Source organism: Pseudorasbora parva, chromosome 22, assembly GCF_024679245.1.
Source record: "Pseudorasbora parva isolate DD20220531a chromosome 22, ASM2467924v1, whole genome shotgun sequence".
NCBI lineage: Eukaryota > Metazoa > Chordata > Actinopteri > Cypriniformes > Gobionidae > Pseudorasbora > Pseudorasbora parva.
The window spans coordinates 27,601,689-27,621,744 of record NC_090193.1 but is presented as its reverse complement, the minus strand read 5'-3'; the positions used below and the strand labels follow the sequence as shown (position 1 = coordinate 27,621,744).

The following is a 20,056-nucleotide window of genomic DNA, read 5'->3' as shown; positions in this document are numbered from 1 at the left end:
TTCTTTGATGATGAGTATTAATTCATGTTTAAAGGTTTGTTTATGTTGCACTGGCCAATATGAGAGTCGCAATTTCTGCACCATTAATAATTTATTGACACAGCTGTGGCTTAATGTATTGATGCGGAAGGATGTTGTTGTTGCATATGCTAACCATTTAGCTTTGTCTCGCCCACAGCCAAGCGGCTAAAGAAAGGAATGGCAACGGCCAAACAGAGACTTGGAAAAATCTTAAAGATTCATCGCAATGGCAAGCTCCTGCTGTAACATGGACAATGGGTGACTTTTTTTCTCCTGATGTTTATGGACCCGTGGACTGATCCCTCCCTCTCTCGATGAGCTGGGATGAGAGCAGCAAGGACTGAAATGGGCGGGAATGCAAACAGGATCCCACAAGTTTTCAATTTCTAAGAAGAACATAGCTCAGATAGGTTTTTGCCTCTTCTTTTACTTTATAACTTTCAGATATTAAAAATGTACAGAATACCTGCTATTAATATTTTGTAAGAAGAATTTGTCTTGTTTTACTACGGCTATCAGTTTATCAGGGGTTGCTAATATATTATAAGATACATAGCAGTCATTCCAAGACACAGAAAGTATCCCTTGCATGCATTCCAGTTGCATGCATTGTTTTGGGGGAAAGGGGTAGGTGGAAGGTTGCAAACAAGAAGTTCATTACTGCTTTTTGGATGTGGCTTATCATTATCTTTTCATTTCTTTGTTTTTGTTTTTTTGTTTTTTTTAACAATAGATGACGATATTCACAATAACTGCCTGGGGGATTTTAAAATCTCCCATTTGGAATTTAATTTCCTTAAGCAAAAAAAACACATTTTTATATACATTACTTACACAGGACAACTGAAAAAATTATTTTCTGTTTGCTAAGCACTATCACAGATAATATTTATTAACCTAATATAATTGTACATGTCATAGGTAGCTTGAGAAAAGCCAGAAGGCACTTACAAAACATCCGTGAAGCACAAATACGAACCCTTATTGCTAGTTATGTTGTCTCAAAAGCTTCTATAAAATTACAACTGTATGTAATTTTTTACAAATATAGGAAAAAAATGTTTTTGTGGGGACTGTCAATGTATATTTTGACATCATTAAACATGCATATCGATATCAAACCATATTTTTAATGACATGGTTGAAATATCTTGTTTCCCCCTTCTAGAATTGTTCTAGCAATTCAGTGCATCACATGACATGCAATGTCACAACTAAACTTTACTGAATTCTTAGCACATCTTTTACATTTTTATTTATATATTTTTGTTCTTTTTAGACATTGATACTACAATCAGTTTAATGTCATCCTGTTTTTTGCATTATTTTGTTGTTTGACAATGTAGCTCTTATTACGGTTCCATGATACATTACAAAACACTTGCCAAAAGCAACGAAACACTACATAAATGGGATCTCTAGCACTGATGATAAGCCTCATCCATGACATTTCACTACATGGGGATACTTTCTCTCTTCTGTTTGTTTCACAGGCAGCACCAATTACCCTAGAATGAAATATGCATTTATATTGCTTCACAGTACAGTATGTAGAATGTAGCCTGTATATAGCTTTTTAAATGACTACTTTTTGTATCCTTTTTTCCTTAATACTTCATTATACATTTTTACTAGTTTTTGCTAATTACAAACAAAATATATATATAAAGATATAGAAATAGTCATTACCTTTTTTTTGTTGTTAGATACACAATAGCTGTACTTTTTTTAACCATTGTTTTGTTTTGTTTTCATTTCATTCTGTTACATTAGACAAAGGTGTTGCCTGGAGAACAAAATACAGTGTAACATTTATTCTCATATGGCCTTACATGCAGAAAACCATGTGTATTATGATTCATTTATGACGGGGAATAAGGAAAAAAATCATGTTTCTACGACCAGCCTGACATTTGAGCTAAAATACCCCTGATGGATTTTAAAGTTATTTTACTAGCACCTTGTGAAGTGTTTTCTGTGTCAGTGATGTAATTTATTAATGTTTGTAGCCTTTTATACTTGTATAATTCTTAAGAGGTTTTGTTTGAAATCTTTTATCAGTCTGTGAGCCCCTTAGGACACTTCTATCATTAACATTGGGCAATAGTTTTTGTTTTTTTGTTTTTTTTTGTCTTGGCAAAATTTGTCTTTATTGTTTTCATCAAATCAAGTGCAACTGCTCATCAATATGTTACATTATTATTGTTATTATTATTAAGCAGCTATTTTAAAGATCCATACCATCATGCCATGAGTTTTATTTTGGTAATAGAGTATGTACATTCTTAACCAGGTTTACTGTGCTCATAAATTACAGTGTTTTAGTTACCAATGTAAATCTTGTATCCACCTTTCCGAATCAAAACAATGGAACTATTTCAGGTTTTTATTTGTACAAAATGTGTGTTGCTTTGTTGTGGTTTATTTTTATATGTTCAAACAATTAAATGCATCCACTGTTTCATGGCAGTGAATGATACTTTTGTAGTAGTGCACTCTGTTTTCTGACTCACAAAGATGTGTTTTGAATTAACATGTCATGTGTTTGCAGAAATGCCCTTTTTTAACCTTTTGTATTCAGCTTTATTGTTCCCATGCCACAATGGCACACAAAAGTCAGTTTTGGTAACATGTTCTTCCCCCATTCATACGGAATGGCAGGGCTACACACGTTCCCTGGAACATGCTGTGGTAATTACTTTTAAATGGGCTCATGCTACTGTACCATTCAGGTCTGATGCCCTGGAGAAACTCTCGACTCGCACACAATCCCCTCATTTAGAACCACATTGTCCACTGGGAGCCGAGCTGCACTTTTTGCTTTTGTTCTTTAATACACAGCTAAAGCCAAAACACCGGCGAGTCCAGCCGGCGGCTCCAGCCAAATCCAAAACCAAGCCAAGGTCAACACCGTTAATGCTCTTCGTGTTGCCGGAATATAGTATCGTATAGTATAGTCGCATAGTTCCGAGTGAACAGTATGTGTAAGGGGACGTGTGTAGAATAGCATTGTACTCATGATGTCTTTGCTCTGTGTAAATTATCTTTGTGTTTTTTTTTCTTTACTTCCTAGTGGCTTCCAATAGAATTTAAGAGCAAGGACTCGTTTTCAACGTCTTTTGTCTTGACCTGATTTACGAGGATTGGAGGTGAAGGTGCAGAGAGAGCCACCAGGTGGAGATAGAAATCCCAGAAAACGCATCTTTTGCTTGCTTCCCTGTGGAAAGGGTTGGCAGGTACATCTGCTCCACACATCAGTTAGGAGTTTTACAGATCAAAATAAATTGTATGCTTTAGAATGTACATCACAGACCCGCATTTTGTTTATACAGCAGCTTTTGTCATTGATGGGTTTTTTATGGCTAATTTAGTGAGGAAATATTAAAAAAAAACCTCAGCCTATAGTTCAAAAACAATTGTCCATAAGCAAACAATTACTGTAAAAATGTGGCCGCAACCAATTTCACATTTTTTATGTTTACTTTTTACTCAATTTCTTCCCTTTGGTCTTTAACGTTACGCACGATCCCACATAAATCTTAACGGCATGACATACATTTCAAATAATTTAGGGTAAAACCATATTTGAGTAGGTATTTGTTATTGTTGGAGTATGTGGCAGGGTTCCACTCTCAACATGAAAATGCAGATTTTGTCATCGACATCTGCCACGTATCCCACACGGCGCAGAGAACGCCACAGCTCATTGCCTCACGGTAAACCAAACCCCCCCAAGCAAAGTAGCACCCAATGTCCCCCCTAAGTACTTTGTAGCGTATTAATGATGTTTATCTCTGAGAGGAATTGCAGAAGAGGCTCGTATATCAAGCCTAACTTGTTCCTGCCACCAGTTTGTTTGTCTGCGCACAGCAGTGTTTAGCAAACATTGTTTTAGCAGTTAGTTAACATCAGAAAAACCAGAGCCATTTCAGAAAGATGGAGTATGACTGATTTGGAAGAAGATGGGTGGTTTAAGCCCTTTAATCAAATATAGCATTCAAAAAATGGTTGCACTTTATTTTTCAGTGTGTGCACTTGTACTTAAAGGGTTAGTTCACCCAAAAATGAAATTTATGTAATTAATGACTCACCCTAATGTCGTTCCACACCCGTAAGACCTCAGTTCATCTTCGGAACACAGTTTAAGATATTTAATATTTAGTCTGACAGCGTATCTAAGTGTATTCACACTATACTGTCCAGAAAGGGAATAAAAACAACATCAAACATATGAGACATCAGTTAGTTAATTAGAATCTCTTGAAGCATCGAAAATAGATTTTGGTCCAAAAATAGCAAAAACTACGACTTTATTCAGCATTGTCTTCTTTTCCGCGTTTGTTTTCAAACCTCAAAAAAAGATTCAAACAGTCATGGATCAGCGTATTGAGTCATGATTCGGATTGCCAGTGTCACGTGATTACAGCAGTTTGACATGCGATCTGAATCATGAATCAATCCGTTGATTCATGACCGTTGGAATGTATCTTATCTTAAACTGCGTTCTGAAGATGAATGGAGGTCTTACGGGTGTGGAACAACATTAGGGTGAGTCATTAATGACATAAATTCTATTTTTGGGTGAACTAACCCTTTAAAATGCTAGGTTAAAAACAACCCAAGTTGGGTTGAAAATGGTCAAACCCAGCAATTGTGTAGTTGTTTAAACTGTTGCTTTAACCCAGCGGTTGGGTTAAATGTTTGCAAACTATTTACAATACAAAAATGACTGTATTGTTTGCTTAATGTATGAACATTTATTAATGTGTAAAGGAATATCTTTAATAAGTTTAATGAATAATAATTACACAATAAACATTTATTAAATTGCTTATTAATAAATGTTCACCTTTTGATTATTATTGTTGCCTCTAGTAATTATGTCTGATTTTTAATTTCCAACCTATTTCGAGTTCATTTTAAGCCAGCCATATATTAATTTACCAACAATATTTGGGTTAAATAAAACTGCCCAGCACATTGAGCAAACATTTAACTCAACCACTGGGTTTGTCCATTTGCAACCAACTTGGGTTGTTTTTGACCCAGCATTTTTTAGAGTTTACCTAAGAAAGTACTAGGTAATATAAGGTAAAGACAGGGGTTAGGTTCATGGATAGGCTCAGAGTTAGTACCAGTTTTTACCCAGTTATTGTAATTACTATAATAAGTGCATAGTATGTACATTGGGAACATAACTGTAAAATAAAGTGCTACCCAAAAGACTATATTATATATATATATACATTATATACATTAACAGAGAACCAGAACAACTTTATTCATGGGTTCTATAATCAATATATTTTAATGCTGCTTAAACCAATCTGTTAATACATTGGCCTTTTTCACAAAACTTGGGTGATTTTATTTACTGTGTATTTTAATTATTAGCAGTCAAAATTTTGGATATACCTACTTTTTTGAATAGCATCCAAAAATATGAAACTTTGCATAGATTACAGCATTTTTCCTTCAATATTCGATTCAACTTAATAAATAAGAAACAATAGAACAATATTTAAATACAATTTTACTTTTAAAAAAAGCAAACTTGGGGTATAATTTGTATTTTATTTCAAAAATAATATCAATTATTTTAGGTGAAACCAGTGACTTTTGAATTAGTGTCCAAACTTTTGACTGGTAATATTTCCAAATACTGTTAAATAGATTTGCAAATATGAATAAGACAACACTTACATTTAAAATGTACTCTTCATCCACAGGGACATCTGTCCGATGTCCTTAGAGTGTGTGTTATTGTTCAGCTTGTGGGCGGCAGATGACTAAAGCAATGCAGGACATTCTCTTCGCCAAAAAATCCTAGAGAAAAAAAACAGGCATGTCGGCTACAATCAGGGAAAAAAAGAAATCATTTGAAGTTCAGTTTTGCAGCGGAAACAGATTGTAACTTTAAAATTCTTGTGTTTAATATTTTAATGGCTCTGATCAGTATTGGGGAAAGGTTACTTTTAAAGTATTTACGTTACTTACAAAGTTTAAATGTGTTAACAATATTACATTACTCCATAAAATGTTACTAATTGTGTTTATTATATACTTTTTTATGGAAAGTAATGTTGCGTAACCTTTTTGTACCGTCTGGATCTGTTTGTTATTTAAATATATAAACAAAAATGAAATGGCACAGGAGAGAAAGTTCAACACTCTTAATTCAGCAATAAAAAAAAAAGAAAAAACGCCTCTGCAGTTAATCTCAATCTCTCTAAGCATGTAACGATAAATATATGGTTATAAAAATCGTTCTGAATATTAAAAAATAGGTTCACACCACAACTATAACAATTTAGAGAAACAATATCATTGGAATCATTTTCATAACGATTTTATTCAGCTGATAAACAATAAAAATATTGACAGTCAATCAGAATCCATTCTGCTGTAACAAGCGCAAGCATTTAAAGCCCTTAGAAAAATGTGCTTAGAAAAAACAACGATATCACTGGTGTGGACGCTAATATAGTTATCTTTACAGTTACCGTCCTTGGTGTGAATGGGCCTTTAGTCAATAAATGGGAAAACGAAGTAAACTGCATTACTTTTAATGCAACTCAGTAACTAAGTAACTCAGATTTTTGTTGTGAATTTAAAACTAATGCGTTTCTAATATGTTTTGAAAAAATTATTCGATGCAATTTATTTATATGTTTTTATGCTTTATTTTAGGACAATGTCATAATTTCTCATGTTTAGAAGACATTGTTTTTGTCCCTTTTTATTTAGCTGTTTCCCTTTAGCTCCATACCTGTTTTACAGAACTGTCAGTGGGTTTAAAATCATTTTTGAGTCCATTAGGAATTAATTATAGGTGTCTTTAGGAGGGCAAGTGGTTTCATAATTGCAGTGTCAGGGGAGTCCAGGTGGATCTGCGGAGTGTCATATTTAAGCTTATCTCATGGTGATCATATGCAGTGTAGCGGTCACAGATGTGAACGGACCGCCCGCCTCACTGTGATTTCAGTAAAAGCCCTGCGGTCTTATTAACAAGCCCCCAGTGGTTCAGTGAAACGTGCCATGCAGAAGATGCTTTAATTGCATTGGAATGTTTGAGTAAGTCATATCTTTGTGTGGCCTAACAGTGATGCAGGCACTCAGTGGTCTTCAGCCTCGCAGTAGGGTCTTAGAAGTTGCATTCCTTGTGGTTCAAGAAGATTTTTGCTGAGGGGAGCAAGGTCTTCTTCGTTCTGCTTTATGTACATGTGTCTATATTGCGTTCAAAGGTTTGTGGTCAGTACAAATTTGTTCCTCTTTCTTTTCTGTTTTTAAAGCAACTGTTTTGGTAACGGTTTTACAGTGATGTCCCATTATTTAACGTTTGTTAATGCATTATAACTAATATTAACTAACAATGAGCAATACATTTTTTACATTGTTTATTACTCTTTGTTAATATTAGTCCATAAAAATACAACTATTCATTGTTAGTTCATCTAAGCCCAGATCTGTTAAACTTTGTCAAATAAAAGACACAACTTTTGATTTAAATAGTGTATTAGTAAATGTTTAAATAAAAATGTTTTAGTTAATGTTAATCTTAAAGTTTTTACCACAGTTTTAAGCACTAATATCCCTAATATATTTTTAAAAAAAAACAAGTTTCTTGAGTAGCATTTTAGAATGATTTCTGAAGGATCATGACTGGAGTACTGATGCTGTAAATTCAGCTTTACCATCATCACAGGAATTAAATACATTTATATATATAAATTTAAAATGTAATTACATTTCACCATTTTTTTATGCATTTTTTATTAAATGCTGCCTTGGTGAGCATAAAATAAAAATTATATATATATATATATATATATATATATATATATATATATATATATATATATATATATATATATATATATATATATATAGTAACGGCTTATTTTAGAGTTCAATTCTCGCCATTAACTAGTTGCTTCTTAGTATGCATATTACTAGGATATTGGCTGTTTATTAGTATTTATTAAGCACATATTAATGCCTTAATCTGCATCATCCCTTAATCCTTATCCTACCTAATATCTAAACGCTTCAGAAACTACCACAACCTTACTATTAATAAGCAGTAAATTGAGGTTTATTGAGGCAAAAGTTATAATTAATAGTGAATGTGTTCCCCAAATATTTAAGTGTTACCAAAAAATCTTTCCTACCACAGACTTGATCTGTGACGGTGGCAGTTTTTTTTACCACCGCGGTGGTTATTGATCAACCACCGGCGGTGGCATGGTGTTTGTGGGGTTCGGAGTGGGTGATGAAACTGAAACTGAAACAATGAATAAAACACTGCCCTATAGCCTACTTATCACACAAACAGGAAACATAAGTATAAAGGTGGGGTAAGTGCTATCTGGTAACCGTTGTTGTTGGTATTTCAAATCACCAAAACAAACACGCCCCTACCCCCAAAAGGGTCTCGCCCCTATTTTGATAGCGCCGCCCCACACATACGTAAAATCAGAGGCATCAACAGCTATGGCAGAATCTCTGTGTATCTAATCCAGGTCGAATATTCAATGAAAAAGTCATCCCTTCTATCACAAAAACACAAACCGTTCTTGTGAACAACTCGATAGTACACGAGCAAGACAGTCCAACTAACGAACATATTACAATTATGACAAGATTAGAGTCATAGCGATCACAAAACACAAACTGTTCTCATGAACAACTCGATAGAACACAAGCACGACAGTCCAGCTAACGACATATTACAATTATGACAAGATTAGAGTTATAGCGATCACAAAACACAAACTGTTCTCATGAACAACTCTCTAGAACAAGCACGACAGTCCAGCTAACGACATATTACAATTATGACTGGATAAGGGTTATATAGATCATGAAAAGAGTAAGCAAATATATATTAGGAGTATAGTATCTTTCTTGTCGGAGACATTGTGTGAGCTGATGCTTGAAGCACACAGTGATGAGATTTAGATGCTCCATACGGTGTGGAAATGAACGGGTCTTTATCATCACTGAAGTGAGACACAATACGATCGCAAATGGACTAACAAGCAAACATGACACACAAGCATAGTCAAGCAGCATATATTAGGCTAGTTCTCGGCTAATGTCCGTCATGTGTGACTCGTGTGTTTTGAATAATGACGTGCACAGAACGAGCGCTCTTCTCACCATCATTAGTAGACACGCCCCTTACCTGCTGATTGGCTGAAGTTTGTTATTCCACTCGGCCCGTGTCCTTTTTCTAAAACGGTTTTGAAATAAGACTTACCCACCTTTAAAGAAAGCTTAAATGTCTGCTTTTCAATAAAACAATTCACATTTTAAATATATATATATATATATATATATATATATATATATATATATATATATATATATATATATATATATATATATGAATTAAAAAATGAGGCTCAAACATCTGTTAACAAACGTGCGTGTTTACAGCACGAGTGAAACACAGCCTGCTAACATTGAAATAAATAAAATAAATATCAGGGATAATAAAGTGAAATAAATGGGAAAATAAGAAAGTTAAATATTAGGCTAAACTATAAATCGTTGCAACTTTCAAACAGAATTCGTAACATGCAGGGAAATAAAAACTGAGGAGCGGCGCGTTCTCCACCACCAAATAAATGGACTGCATTTATATAGCGCTTTTATCCAAAGCGCTTTACATTTTTGCCTCACATTCACCCATTCATACACCGACGGTGATGTCAGCCATGTAAGGCTCCATCCAGCTCGTCGGATGTAGATACGTTGCTCCAAATACGTTGCCACGTCTCTTGTCAGCATTTTCCAGTTGTCACTCTCTCGTTTGGCGAAAGCCTCTCCAATACCAACCTGACCACCAGCTGGGCGTTTGCGTTCACAGGAAATAACTTGTACAAACGCCGATGGATGACATGATTGACATGATGAGATGGCTCTTGAGATTTGACGTGTCCGCCCATTTAACACATATTTCGTTTTTGCAAATCCGGCAAATGGCTTCATCCTTATTTAAAGGTTCACCTTTTTCGTTAGGCACAAATCCAAAATCATCCCAGATCGGCAATGTAGTATTTGGTTTCCTAACCAGGTCCCAACCATTGCTCAACACGAAATTAAGGCTTTCCACAAGGTTTAGCATTGTTTATGGAAATGTTTGACCATTCTTCTATAGAAGCGCATTTGTGAGGTCAGACACTAATGTCGGACGAGAACGCCTGGCTCTCAGTCTGTGTGCGAAAAGGGAAAAACATCCAATAAGCGGCAGTCCTGTGGGCGAAAATGCCTTGTTGATGCTAGAGGTCAGAGGAGAATGGACCGACTGATTCAAGCTGATAGAAGAGCAACTTTGACTGAAATAACCACTCGTTACAACCGAGGTATACTATGCAGTAACGCATTTGTGAAGCCACAACATGCACAACCTTGAGGCGGGTGGGCTACAACAGCAGAAGACCCCATAGTGTACAACTCATCTCCACTACAAATAGGAAAAAGAGGCTACAATTTGCACAAGCTCACCAAAATTGGACAGTTGAAGACTGGGAAAAAATTGCCTGGTCTGATGAGTCTCGATTTCTGTTGAGACATTCAGATGGTAGAGTCAGAATTTGGCGTAAACAGAATGAGAGCATGGATCCATCATGCCTTGTTACTAGGGGTGTAAGAAAATATCGATACATGTGAATATCGCAATATTATGTTTGTAGATACTGTATCGGTTCTCAAAAACACTGTATCGATATTTATATACCGGTATTTATTTATTTACATCCAAGATTCGTGGCTTTGTGTTCGGTTTAAACCACAGACTGTATAAAACCCAACCGCTAGATGGCAGTGTTATCTCAGAACATAACTAACTGACGCGGAGTCTGAGAAGCGCAAAGTAAAGGTCCATGCATTGCTAGTGTTTTTGCATTAGCAAACCCAGCTCTCAAGACAATAGCATTATTCCGCTTTTGCATTATACAGAGCTGAAGTGTGAACTCAATTTGGCTTCTGCTATAAAGAAGCCACTAAGGAAATAGACAAGAATTATTTTGTTTGCAAAGTAGGCCAAGTTAAAATCTAATACTCTGGAAACTCTTGAAACTGAGAGCTCGCTTAACATCCCGACTGCATCATCCGCGCTGCTGCGAAGCGTTTCGATAGAAAGTACAGCATGTTTTCCTCTGAGTAACAAAATAAACACAAAAAAATTGACAGCAGTGGCAGCAGAACGAAAGATCACAGCGATGTGGATATAGACTGCTTTAAAGAAAACAGCTTTAGCTCTTCTCCCGGAAGGGTGCGCGCACGCGTGAAAGAGCAAATGCACGCCCATAAACACTGCTCTCAGGTGCAGATCCAGTCGTCCGTGCAGCACCATTCTGTCACACCGCGCTTCACTTTATTCCTATGGGTGATGTCAAGCGACTTCAACGCTTCAGCACAGCATTCCGGGAAGGCAGCACTGCATTTGAACCGATTTGAACGCAGAAATGACGGGAAGCGGCACAACATCACTTCAGTCACATCGCAAAAGTGGATCTCCACTTTCACTGCTGTCACAGAACTTCACGAAATCAACAGTTACCAAAGAAGTGTGTTTTTGATGGAGCGGTGACGATAAAGGTTCGCGGTCGTGCTTTAGAAGCAGGCGGTGAGTAAAGCTGCTTCAAATGTCTATGTTGCTATCATCGCGTAAGTAAACATCAGTAAACAACACGCTCGTGTATAACGTTAGTTAATTTATCAATGGAGCATGCGATCTATGGTGTGGGTTTAAATACATTTGTTTAGTTGACCACTATAGGTGTCAGTTTGTTTATTGTAAAACCACCCAAACATAAACCTAGCGTTCTCACAAAGTGTGCTTCGTCATTCAAATGCGCTAACGGTTACTCCATTGTTGTTCTATGTATAACGTGTAACGTTAGTGTAACGTTACACTAGTACATAGACACTATACATAGTGTAACGTTACACTAGTCTGACGTGCAAAACCTTTTTGTTTGCTACTGCTAAGGTTTAGTCACATACAATAGTAATTAGTCCATAAACCAAATCATGTCCTCATAAACTGCAAGTAAACCCACACAAATGTTGACAGGCCACTAAATACAGTACATACCACAGAGACGGACATCCTGCTGGTGTTGCTTCTCCTGTTCAATTTATTTCAGCCTCCGGATCTGATTCTGGATCATATATGTATTAGTTGAATCTGATTTAAGGTAGCATTTTCTTCTCCACACTTGAGGACGTCACTGCTTTGTGTGCGCTCGTTATTCTTTAGCTCCGCCCACACGATACGCCTCCAGCTGCTATTATACCCAGTTGCTGTGTCATACTATTTGTATGATACAGCTGCAAATAAGTATTTGAACACCTGAGAAAATCAATGTTACATGTTTGGTACAGCAGCCTTTGTTTGCAATTACAGAGGTCATACGTTTCCTGTAGTTTTTCACCAGGTTTGCACACACTGCAGGAGGGATTTTGGCCCACTCCTCCACACAGATCTTCTCTAAATCAGTCAAGTTTCTGGCCTGTCACAGAGAAACCCGGAGTTTGAGCTCCCTCCAAAGATTCTCTATTGGGTTTAGGTCCCGAGACTGGCTAGGCCATGCCAGAGCCTTGATATGCTTCTTACAGAACCACTCCTTGGTTATCCTGGCTGTGTTCTTTGGGTCATTGTCATGTTGGAAGACCCAGCCTCGACCCATCTTCAGTCCTCTAACTGAGGGAAGGTGTTTGTTCCCCAAAATCTCGCAATACATGACCCCAGTCATCCTCTCCTTAATGCAGTGCAGTCGTCCTGTCCCATGTGCAGAAAAACACCACCAAAGCATGATGCTACCACCCCCATGTTCTGGGAATGGTACTCATCATTCTTCTTCCTCCAAACACATTTAGTGGAATTATGACCAAAAAGTTCTATTTTGGTCTCATCTGATCACATGACTTTCTCCCATGACTCCTCTGGATCATCCAAATGGTCATTGGCAAACTTAAGAAGGGGACATATGCTGGTTTAAGCAGGGAACCTTCCGTGCCATGCATGATTTCAAACCATGACATCTTATTGTATTACCCACAGTAATGTTGGAAACGGTGGTCCCAGCTCTTTTCAGGTCATTGACCAGCTCCTCCCGTGTAGTTCTGGGCTGATATCTCACCTTTCTTAGGATCATTGAGAGTCCACAAGGTGAGATCTTGCATAGAGCCCCAGTCCGAGGGAGATTGACAGTCATGTTTAGCTTCTTCGATTTTCTAATGATTGCTCCTACAGTGGACCTTTTTTCAACAAGCTGCTTGGCAATTTCCCCGTAGCCCTTTCCAGCCTTGTGGAGGTGTACAATTTTGTCTCTAGTGTCTTTGGACAGCTCTTTGGTCTTGGCCATGTTAGTAGTTGGATTCTTACTGGTTGTATGGTGTGGACAGGTGTCTTTATATGCAGCTAACGACCTCAAACAGGTGCATCTAATTTATGATAATGGATGGAGTTGAGGTGGACATTTTAAAGGCAGACTAACAGGTCTTTGATGGTCAAAATTCTAGCTGATAGACAGGTGTTCAAATACTTATTTGCAGCAGTATCATACAAATAAATTGTTAAAAAATCATTTATTGTGAATTCTGGATATATTTTTTAGATTATGTCTCTCACAGTGGACATGCACCTACGATGACAATTTCAGACCCCTCCATGATTTCCAAGTGGGAGAACTTGCAAAATAGCAGTGTGTTCAAATACTTATTTTCAGAGGTCGACCGATAGTGGATCTTACCGATACCAATAGCTGGGTTGAACCACACTTGCCGATAACCAATTAATCGGCCGATAGTTTTGAAAAAGATACTAGTTTAAAATAATAATAGTAATAATAATAACAAATTAATCATATTTCAATATCCAATTCTAAATTGCATATGTAAATATGAATATATTAAAATGACAAGTTCTAACAGAAAAAAATCTACAGAAAATATTAACATTAAAATATTACAAATAAATGTTTCTTTAGCTATTACCTAGAAACATGTAAGTAAATGTCAGGTAACAGACTGCAAGTCTCATTTGTTAACAAGGATTTATCTTATTTAGCTAGCTTACATGAATGATATGCAATATACATTTTACACCGTGTAATAATAGTTGAGCAATACAATTCTATCTTAATCATTCATGTTAGTTCATAGTGCATAAAAAAGGTTAACAAATAAAACTAACAATGAATAATACTTCTACAGAATTTATTAACCTTACTTAATGTTACAAATGGGATATTGGATATAATGTATTATAATGGATTACTGTATTATATTAAGTGTTATTTCATATAAAACCAAGCAGCTTTTTTTAGAATTGACGGTTTTCTTATCAAAATAACAAAATATGTATTGAAAGCAAATGCGTTTCTGATGTGTTTATATTTCTGTCGGATGCATGACCATACAGTTTGGTTTCTTACATAACCTAGTAAGTTGTTACATCGCTTTAACTGCTTGAGGTAAATGTTAACTGCTAATGTTAGCATCCTCTCAGCCTCGACGACAAAGTACATACATACTGCTGGTCTTTCGCTATAAAGCATCTAGTCACCAATAAAATTACTTTATAATGATAAAGTAAATAAAGTTTCCCGTTCACGCCGTATTAAACGCGCGTCAGATCATAGACAGTAAAAGAAATGGACAGAGCTATGCCATTGACTTCAACGGCGGAAAATGAGGCCAATCAGAGGCACTCACTTCCTGATGGCTGAGTGAACTGAGCAGGCTCAGACTGAGCTTGACGACGTAGATGTGACGTAAGCAACTGACAGTTGTAGGTCTTCTAGTAGTTGTGGAAAGTGAAATCTGAATCACGTTGTTTAAATATTTTCTCCCGTTGCTTTTGGCTCACTGTCGGCTTCTCCCCATTCTTCACTCTTGACTTTATCAGACTTTATGTTTCCACGTCCCCCCGACTGCCTCATAGACAGTAAAAGATTGCTTCTAAGCTTCTCCTCCTGTCTATACGGTAATTTCTCAACTGTGCGACAGAGTCGCGTTGGTTATGACGCAATCGTTAGCCGATTTTGACAAAAACAGCTTCTACGGGGCGATAGTGTAAGATACAAGGTAATGGGGCCTTTTATGCATTGTTGTGTTTCTTTATAAATCAGATGTAAAGTTATTCACTGTCAAAGTGACTCAAAAATGAATGGGAGTCAATGGGATGCTAACAGCAGGTGATGGCTTGGTTATCAATGGCCGCCCCTATGGGTGGAACGCTTTCCGAGTGCTAGATTACCCCCTTGCGTCAGATGTGTCAGCGTGCTCTGTGCAGCGTTCGGTGAAGCGCGTACCCAGCGATAGTTTTTTATTTGGCCTCTAGAGGCCTCTAGAGGCAAATCCGATTAATCGGTCGACCTCTACTTATTTTCCTCACTGTAGCATAGCATTATAAAGTATCTAAATTAATATGGGACTCAGTGCAAGTTTTTATAGGTTAGGGTTAAATTGCAATACTCAGATTTATGCAATATGTTACAGATGGACCCTTGCTACATCACTGTATTTGGCCTGAAAAAGGATGAAGACCAGTGCTGTATAATAACCACTGATGACACACATAGGTTAAAACTAAATGATCTGACATACTGAGATGTTTTAAAGCTGTTGCACCAGCTATGAGGTCATAAGTGTGGATACCAGAGCTGATTAAATAAGTGGGTCACATAAAGTAGAATATTCCACCTGCAAAAAGATACCGGGGGGGAAAAAAAGTTAAAAATGTTGTAGACTTTGTGCCAGAACTTTATGAATGGGCATATCTATGCCTCCATTAGCCAATAAGCTTTTCCCATCAGGCATTTAAACTCTTCGTGACCCCCATTCACATGAGCAGTTGTGAAGTGTTTCACACTGTAGTGTGATCAAATCCTTGTGACGTGAATAAACATCTATAATCGCAACCTTTCAGTTCGGCATAAACAGAGAACCCTAGCGCCAGATGCAACAAATTTAGGGTTGAGCCTTGCAAATGCAAACATCTGGTCTTTTACCATACATATGAAACCAGCCATTTTCTATGTAAGCAACCCCAATGACCATAAGGAAACACTTGGGCTGTAACTTAAGAGTAGAGTCAGTGTCCCCAAATAACAACGGTTTGACCCACAAGGTAATTTAACAAACTAGTATTTAGTATATTGTACATTTCCACAAAAAATGTTGATAGTATCATGTTTAGATTTTCAATGCAATGAATGATACTCCACCATCTGTCCACAGATCTAATAATACACACATTGTGCTTATCATTTTCAATATCATAATCATAGATGAAATTAAATATGTAATCCCATTCTGCCCTAGCAAAAAAAAAAAAAAAAAAGGATTGCGTTCAGCTGGCACAGGGAGTTTCCCAAATACAATTATTCTGTTTACACGCAGTAGTACAAGACGGAAATTGCTTTTGAAAGTGTTTTCCAAGGACAAGGTTTTGTAAGGCTCATGTGTACAAAATTATTTCTATGAAATTGAGCACCACTCAATGCATCGGCAAGCAAGATGGGCCGTTTTCAGCATGAACTTTACCGAATGCTCACTTGATCCCACTTCTTTGTCAGAAGCTACAAAGGCTGAGCACACTCCTTAACTCTGAAGTGCAAGAGTGCTTTGAGCGCAAGGCAAATAAACAAACGTGTCCAAAAGACTCTATAATCTTCCATAATATTTGACATTTCCATCCACCACCTACTGTATACCAACTATAGGCCTTTAAACCTTTAAAGGGGAAGAATATGAATCGTCATCGTACCACACACCGCTGGCGGTCAACTGTCTTTCATTATCCGTCATTTAAGAGAACGGTTTGGCAATCCCGATTCAAATGCACTTTAAAATTGGCCCCGCTCTGCACAAAGTTGGTTTATTATTTAGCGGACCGGACAGACGCTCGACTCTCAGGGCAGACGGCTAATAAGAGGAGATTGGCTTTCTGCTGAGTGTGTAACAGATATCTAAATCATTAGGGCTCTCTTTCTGCCATGTGCCACCCCTTGGTTCCCTGCCCTCTGAACCCTGAAGGTCAAACGGCTGCGAGCTCTGTGACCCCCAGCATTTCCTTCGAATATTAACAGCCTTGTTATGTCGTCAAACGGGCCTGATATAGACCATGGCCTCATTTGGAAAAAGCCCAATCAGTGCAAACAGCTCCAGAGTTCAGCACTTCGGCCTCAGTACGGCAGAGGCTTTCAAGTGTCTCATTGAGAGGCATAATGATAACACAGAGAGGAAGTGTGGGGCATTTTGGGGAGAAATTATGTGGTCACATGCCCGCCGGCTGTAATGCCTCAGTTCAGTTCGGCTAAGTTGCACTTTCGGGCTATGGGAGAATGAATCGAGTTAGTTTACGTTAGAGAAACGAATGTGGCACAGTCGTATTAAAGCTTTTCCAGGCTGATGTGAGGCAGACCACTACAACTGACAGGGATTATTCTTCGCTCAATTTTGGTCAGTTTAAAGTGGTGCATTTAAAAGGGAGCATTTCAGCCTGCTTACCACAAGTATGCGGCACATCTAAATAATTATCAGAGCTCTGACAGCCATTCTGTTTCAGAAGAGTTTTGAAGTTCTTATAAGAAGACAGGCATCTGCTTTTGAAGGAATTTGATTCTGTCAGAGAGGTCTGATTTTTATTTACCACTCCTATATTTACAATGCTGGATGACAACAATCAAAAACCTCAAAACGTATTAACATAAAATGAAAACTGTGCTAATCCAAACAACCAAGCTCTGAAAGAAATCTGTGTGCTTTCAGTTGCGTATCTGATTTTGCAGCTATAGTGAACCCTTGCCCAGGTCAGATCTCATTTAACACCAAAAGGGTGTATGGTAAAACTCACTGATGTCACATTCTCCACCTTGGTGCATGCAGCAGATGCAAGGTGCTCATTCTCCAAACTCTGTTGCCTGACCTTTGGCTTTCTGAAGTGTAAATAATTGTAGAGTTTTTTTCTTTAAACAAAATTGGAGAGCTAGCGGAAACGGCAGCTGGTTTAGCCTCTTGTGTCTGGCTCAGGTGCTTTCACAAAGCCAACATTATCACACCTCTCGTTCTTTATTAAAAGATTTGGTTTAGTGTATCTGGTTAAATATTCAATAGAGGCAATATCCTGTTGGTTCTCCAGTGTGTCTTGTATTTGTATCTGTATTTGAACAGCTTGATTTGGAGTGACATGCAGACTTTTAGTTGATGACATTTAAAGGGATAGTTCACCCAAAAACTTAAATTGTGTCATCATTTACTCACCCTAAAGTTGTTATAAACCTGTATGAATGTCTTTGTTCTGCTGAACACAAAGAAAGATATTTGAAAGACTGTATGTAACCAAGTAGACCCCCCCCCCCCCACGATCATTACCATAGTACACCACCCCCATCCCCCACCCCGTGGATGTCAATGGCTGCCAAGGTCAGCTTGGTTACAAACATTCTTCCAAAAATCATCCTTTGTGTTCAGCAAAAGAAAAAGAAAAAATGGAGCGTGACAAAATAATGACAGAATTTTAATTTTGGGTGAACGATCCCTTTAAGAAGTCATGTCCATATTTATATGAGTATATACAATATTAATTTAAATTGGTAAATAAAACTACACAGAAAATTAAAGTGTTTCTTTAAAGGTTAATTCTGTGGCGAGAATAGAGTAAATACCATTTAACAACACTTATTCTGTCCAGTATACTGTGATTCAGCCATAATTATAAATAAACAAACATTGTTTAAAAAAAATTTAATGGATGTTCAATGACAGAATTGATATAATTTACCTATTTAATATACAATATAATATAACATACAATTACCATTCAAGTAACAAGTAGTTAAACAACCATGTTTTGGTACTGGTTATATCGCTTATTAATGTTGTCATAGGGGACCTACACAGCCATTAACTTGCTATGCTAGCTTGACACATCTCTTTTTGAAGGTAAGAAAACACTGATTAAAACGATGTAACTATATAATGCTTCACAAAACAGTTTAGACAGTGACAGTCTGAGCATAGATTTTTTTATTATTATTTATTTATTTTTTACAGAAAGTAGGCTATTTATTTATTTATTGCAGAAGGAATGGTTATATGGGGCTGATTTCTTCCAGAGAGATGGAGGGACTAAATGAGCATCTAGTAGTATTATCATCTCTCCAACTCATTCCTGATTTAAGGAATAAGCAATGACGCAACTGTCCGATGTTGCAACCGTCCCCACTCTCCTTCCAATCTGAATTAAAATGTTAAAATGTTGTGGTGATGGGGTGGAATCCTTTTGAACAAAGAAATTTGACCAGGTTATTGCATTTAAAATGATTTAGTCAACATGCATTCTTGTACTTTACAATAAATCGTTTAGGTTGGCTAGAAACGATTGTAATAAATATGAAAATATAGCCTATAGTTTGAAACACATAGGCTAACGAAAGAAAGCACTTAAGTTACAGACATTTAAACACGATTTTGTTACAACCCTCCCGGTCTGTTATTCTAATACGTCGCCTTGAGGAGAAAACCTTTAGATATTGTCAGCATTTTTTAAATAAAGCATTTGGTAAACCATAACAGCTAATTCCCGCTATATCTCGTGAAAATTGCTGAATACATATCCATTCTGTTTTGCAGGGTAAATATTTCAACACTTACCCCGCATCATCAGTGACAGGCTGCACTTGACTCCGCTCATCCCGCCCACACGCGCTCTATCTGCCGCTTTAATCAGGAAAACATCCGCGGGCGTTTGTGCAGCGGAAATGGACCGTGACCGCTGATGGCGGGAAGATGGATAAGGGCGCATCTTCAACCATTGATGTTATCGCGCCCCATGTGAAGGGCTGAGCCGCTAATTACCGTCTGCGGTGGCCAAACACTCGATGACAACAACACCTGTAGATCCGCGGAACATCTGCCCTCTAGTGCCGAGTAAACACGCTGCTGGTACCACGATGCGCCTACATATGACACTGGCTAGTTGTCACACATTTTACTCCAGTAAATATTCTCCAAG

At 37.3% G+C, this 20,056-nt stretch overlaps 1 protein-coding gene and 2 long non-coding RNA genes across 6 annotated transcripts in view; 2 read left to right on the top strand and 1 right to left on the bottom strand.

Annotated features, from left to right (window-relative positions):
- Positions 1–2,508, top strand: part of phf2 (PHD finger protein 2) — a 25,447-nt gene extending 22,939 nt beyond the window's left edge. For all 3 annotated transcript variants that reach the window (XM_067430833.1, XM_067430831.1, XM_067430832.1), the window contains exon 22: positions 179–2,508. In XM_067430833.1, coding sequence (XP_067286934.1) covers positions 179–267 — 89 coding nt within the window. In that variant the 3' untranslated portion in view covers positions 268–2,508. The remainder of the gene's footprint in view (positions 1–178) is intronic.
- The window catches only part of LOC137057791 (uncharacterized), a 27,781-nt gene extending 7,951 nt beyond the window's left edge, over positions 1–19,830 (bottom strand). For both annotated transcript variants that reach the window (XR_010900504.1, XR_010900503.1), the window contains exons 1-2: positions 19,696–19,830; positions 5,725–5,847 (exon numbers count right to left, since the gene is read on the bottom strand). This is a non-coding gene — a long non-coding RNA (uncharacterized lncRNA). The remainder of the gene's footprint in view (positions 1–5,724; positions 5,848–19,695) is intronic.
- Positions 2,615–20,056, top strand: part of LOC137057790 (uncharacterized) — a 70,513-nt gene continuing 53,071 nt past the window's right edge. The window contains exons 1-2 of the long non-coding RNA XR_010900502.1: positions 2,615–3,257; positions 19,675–20,056. This is a non-coding gene — a long non-coding RNA (uncharacterized lncRNA). The remainder of the gene's footprint in view (positions 3,258–19,674) is intronic.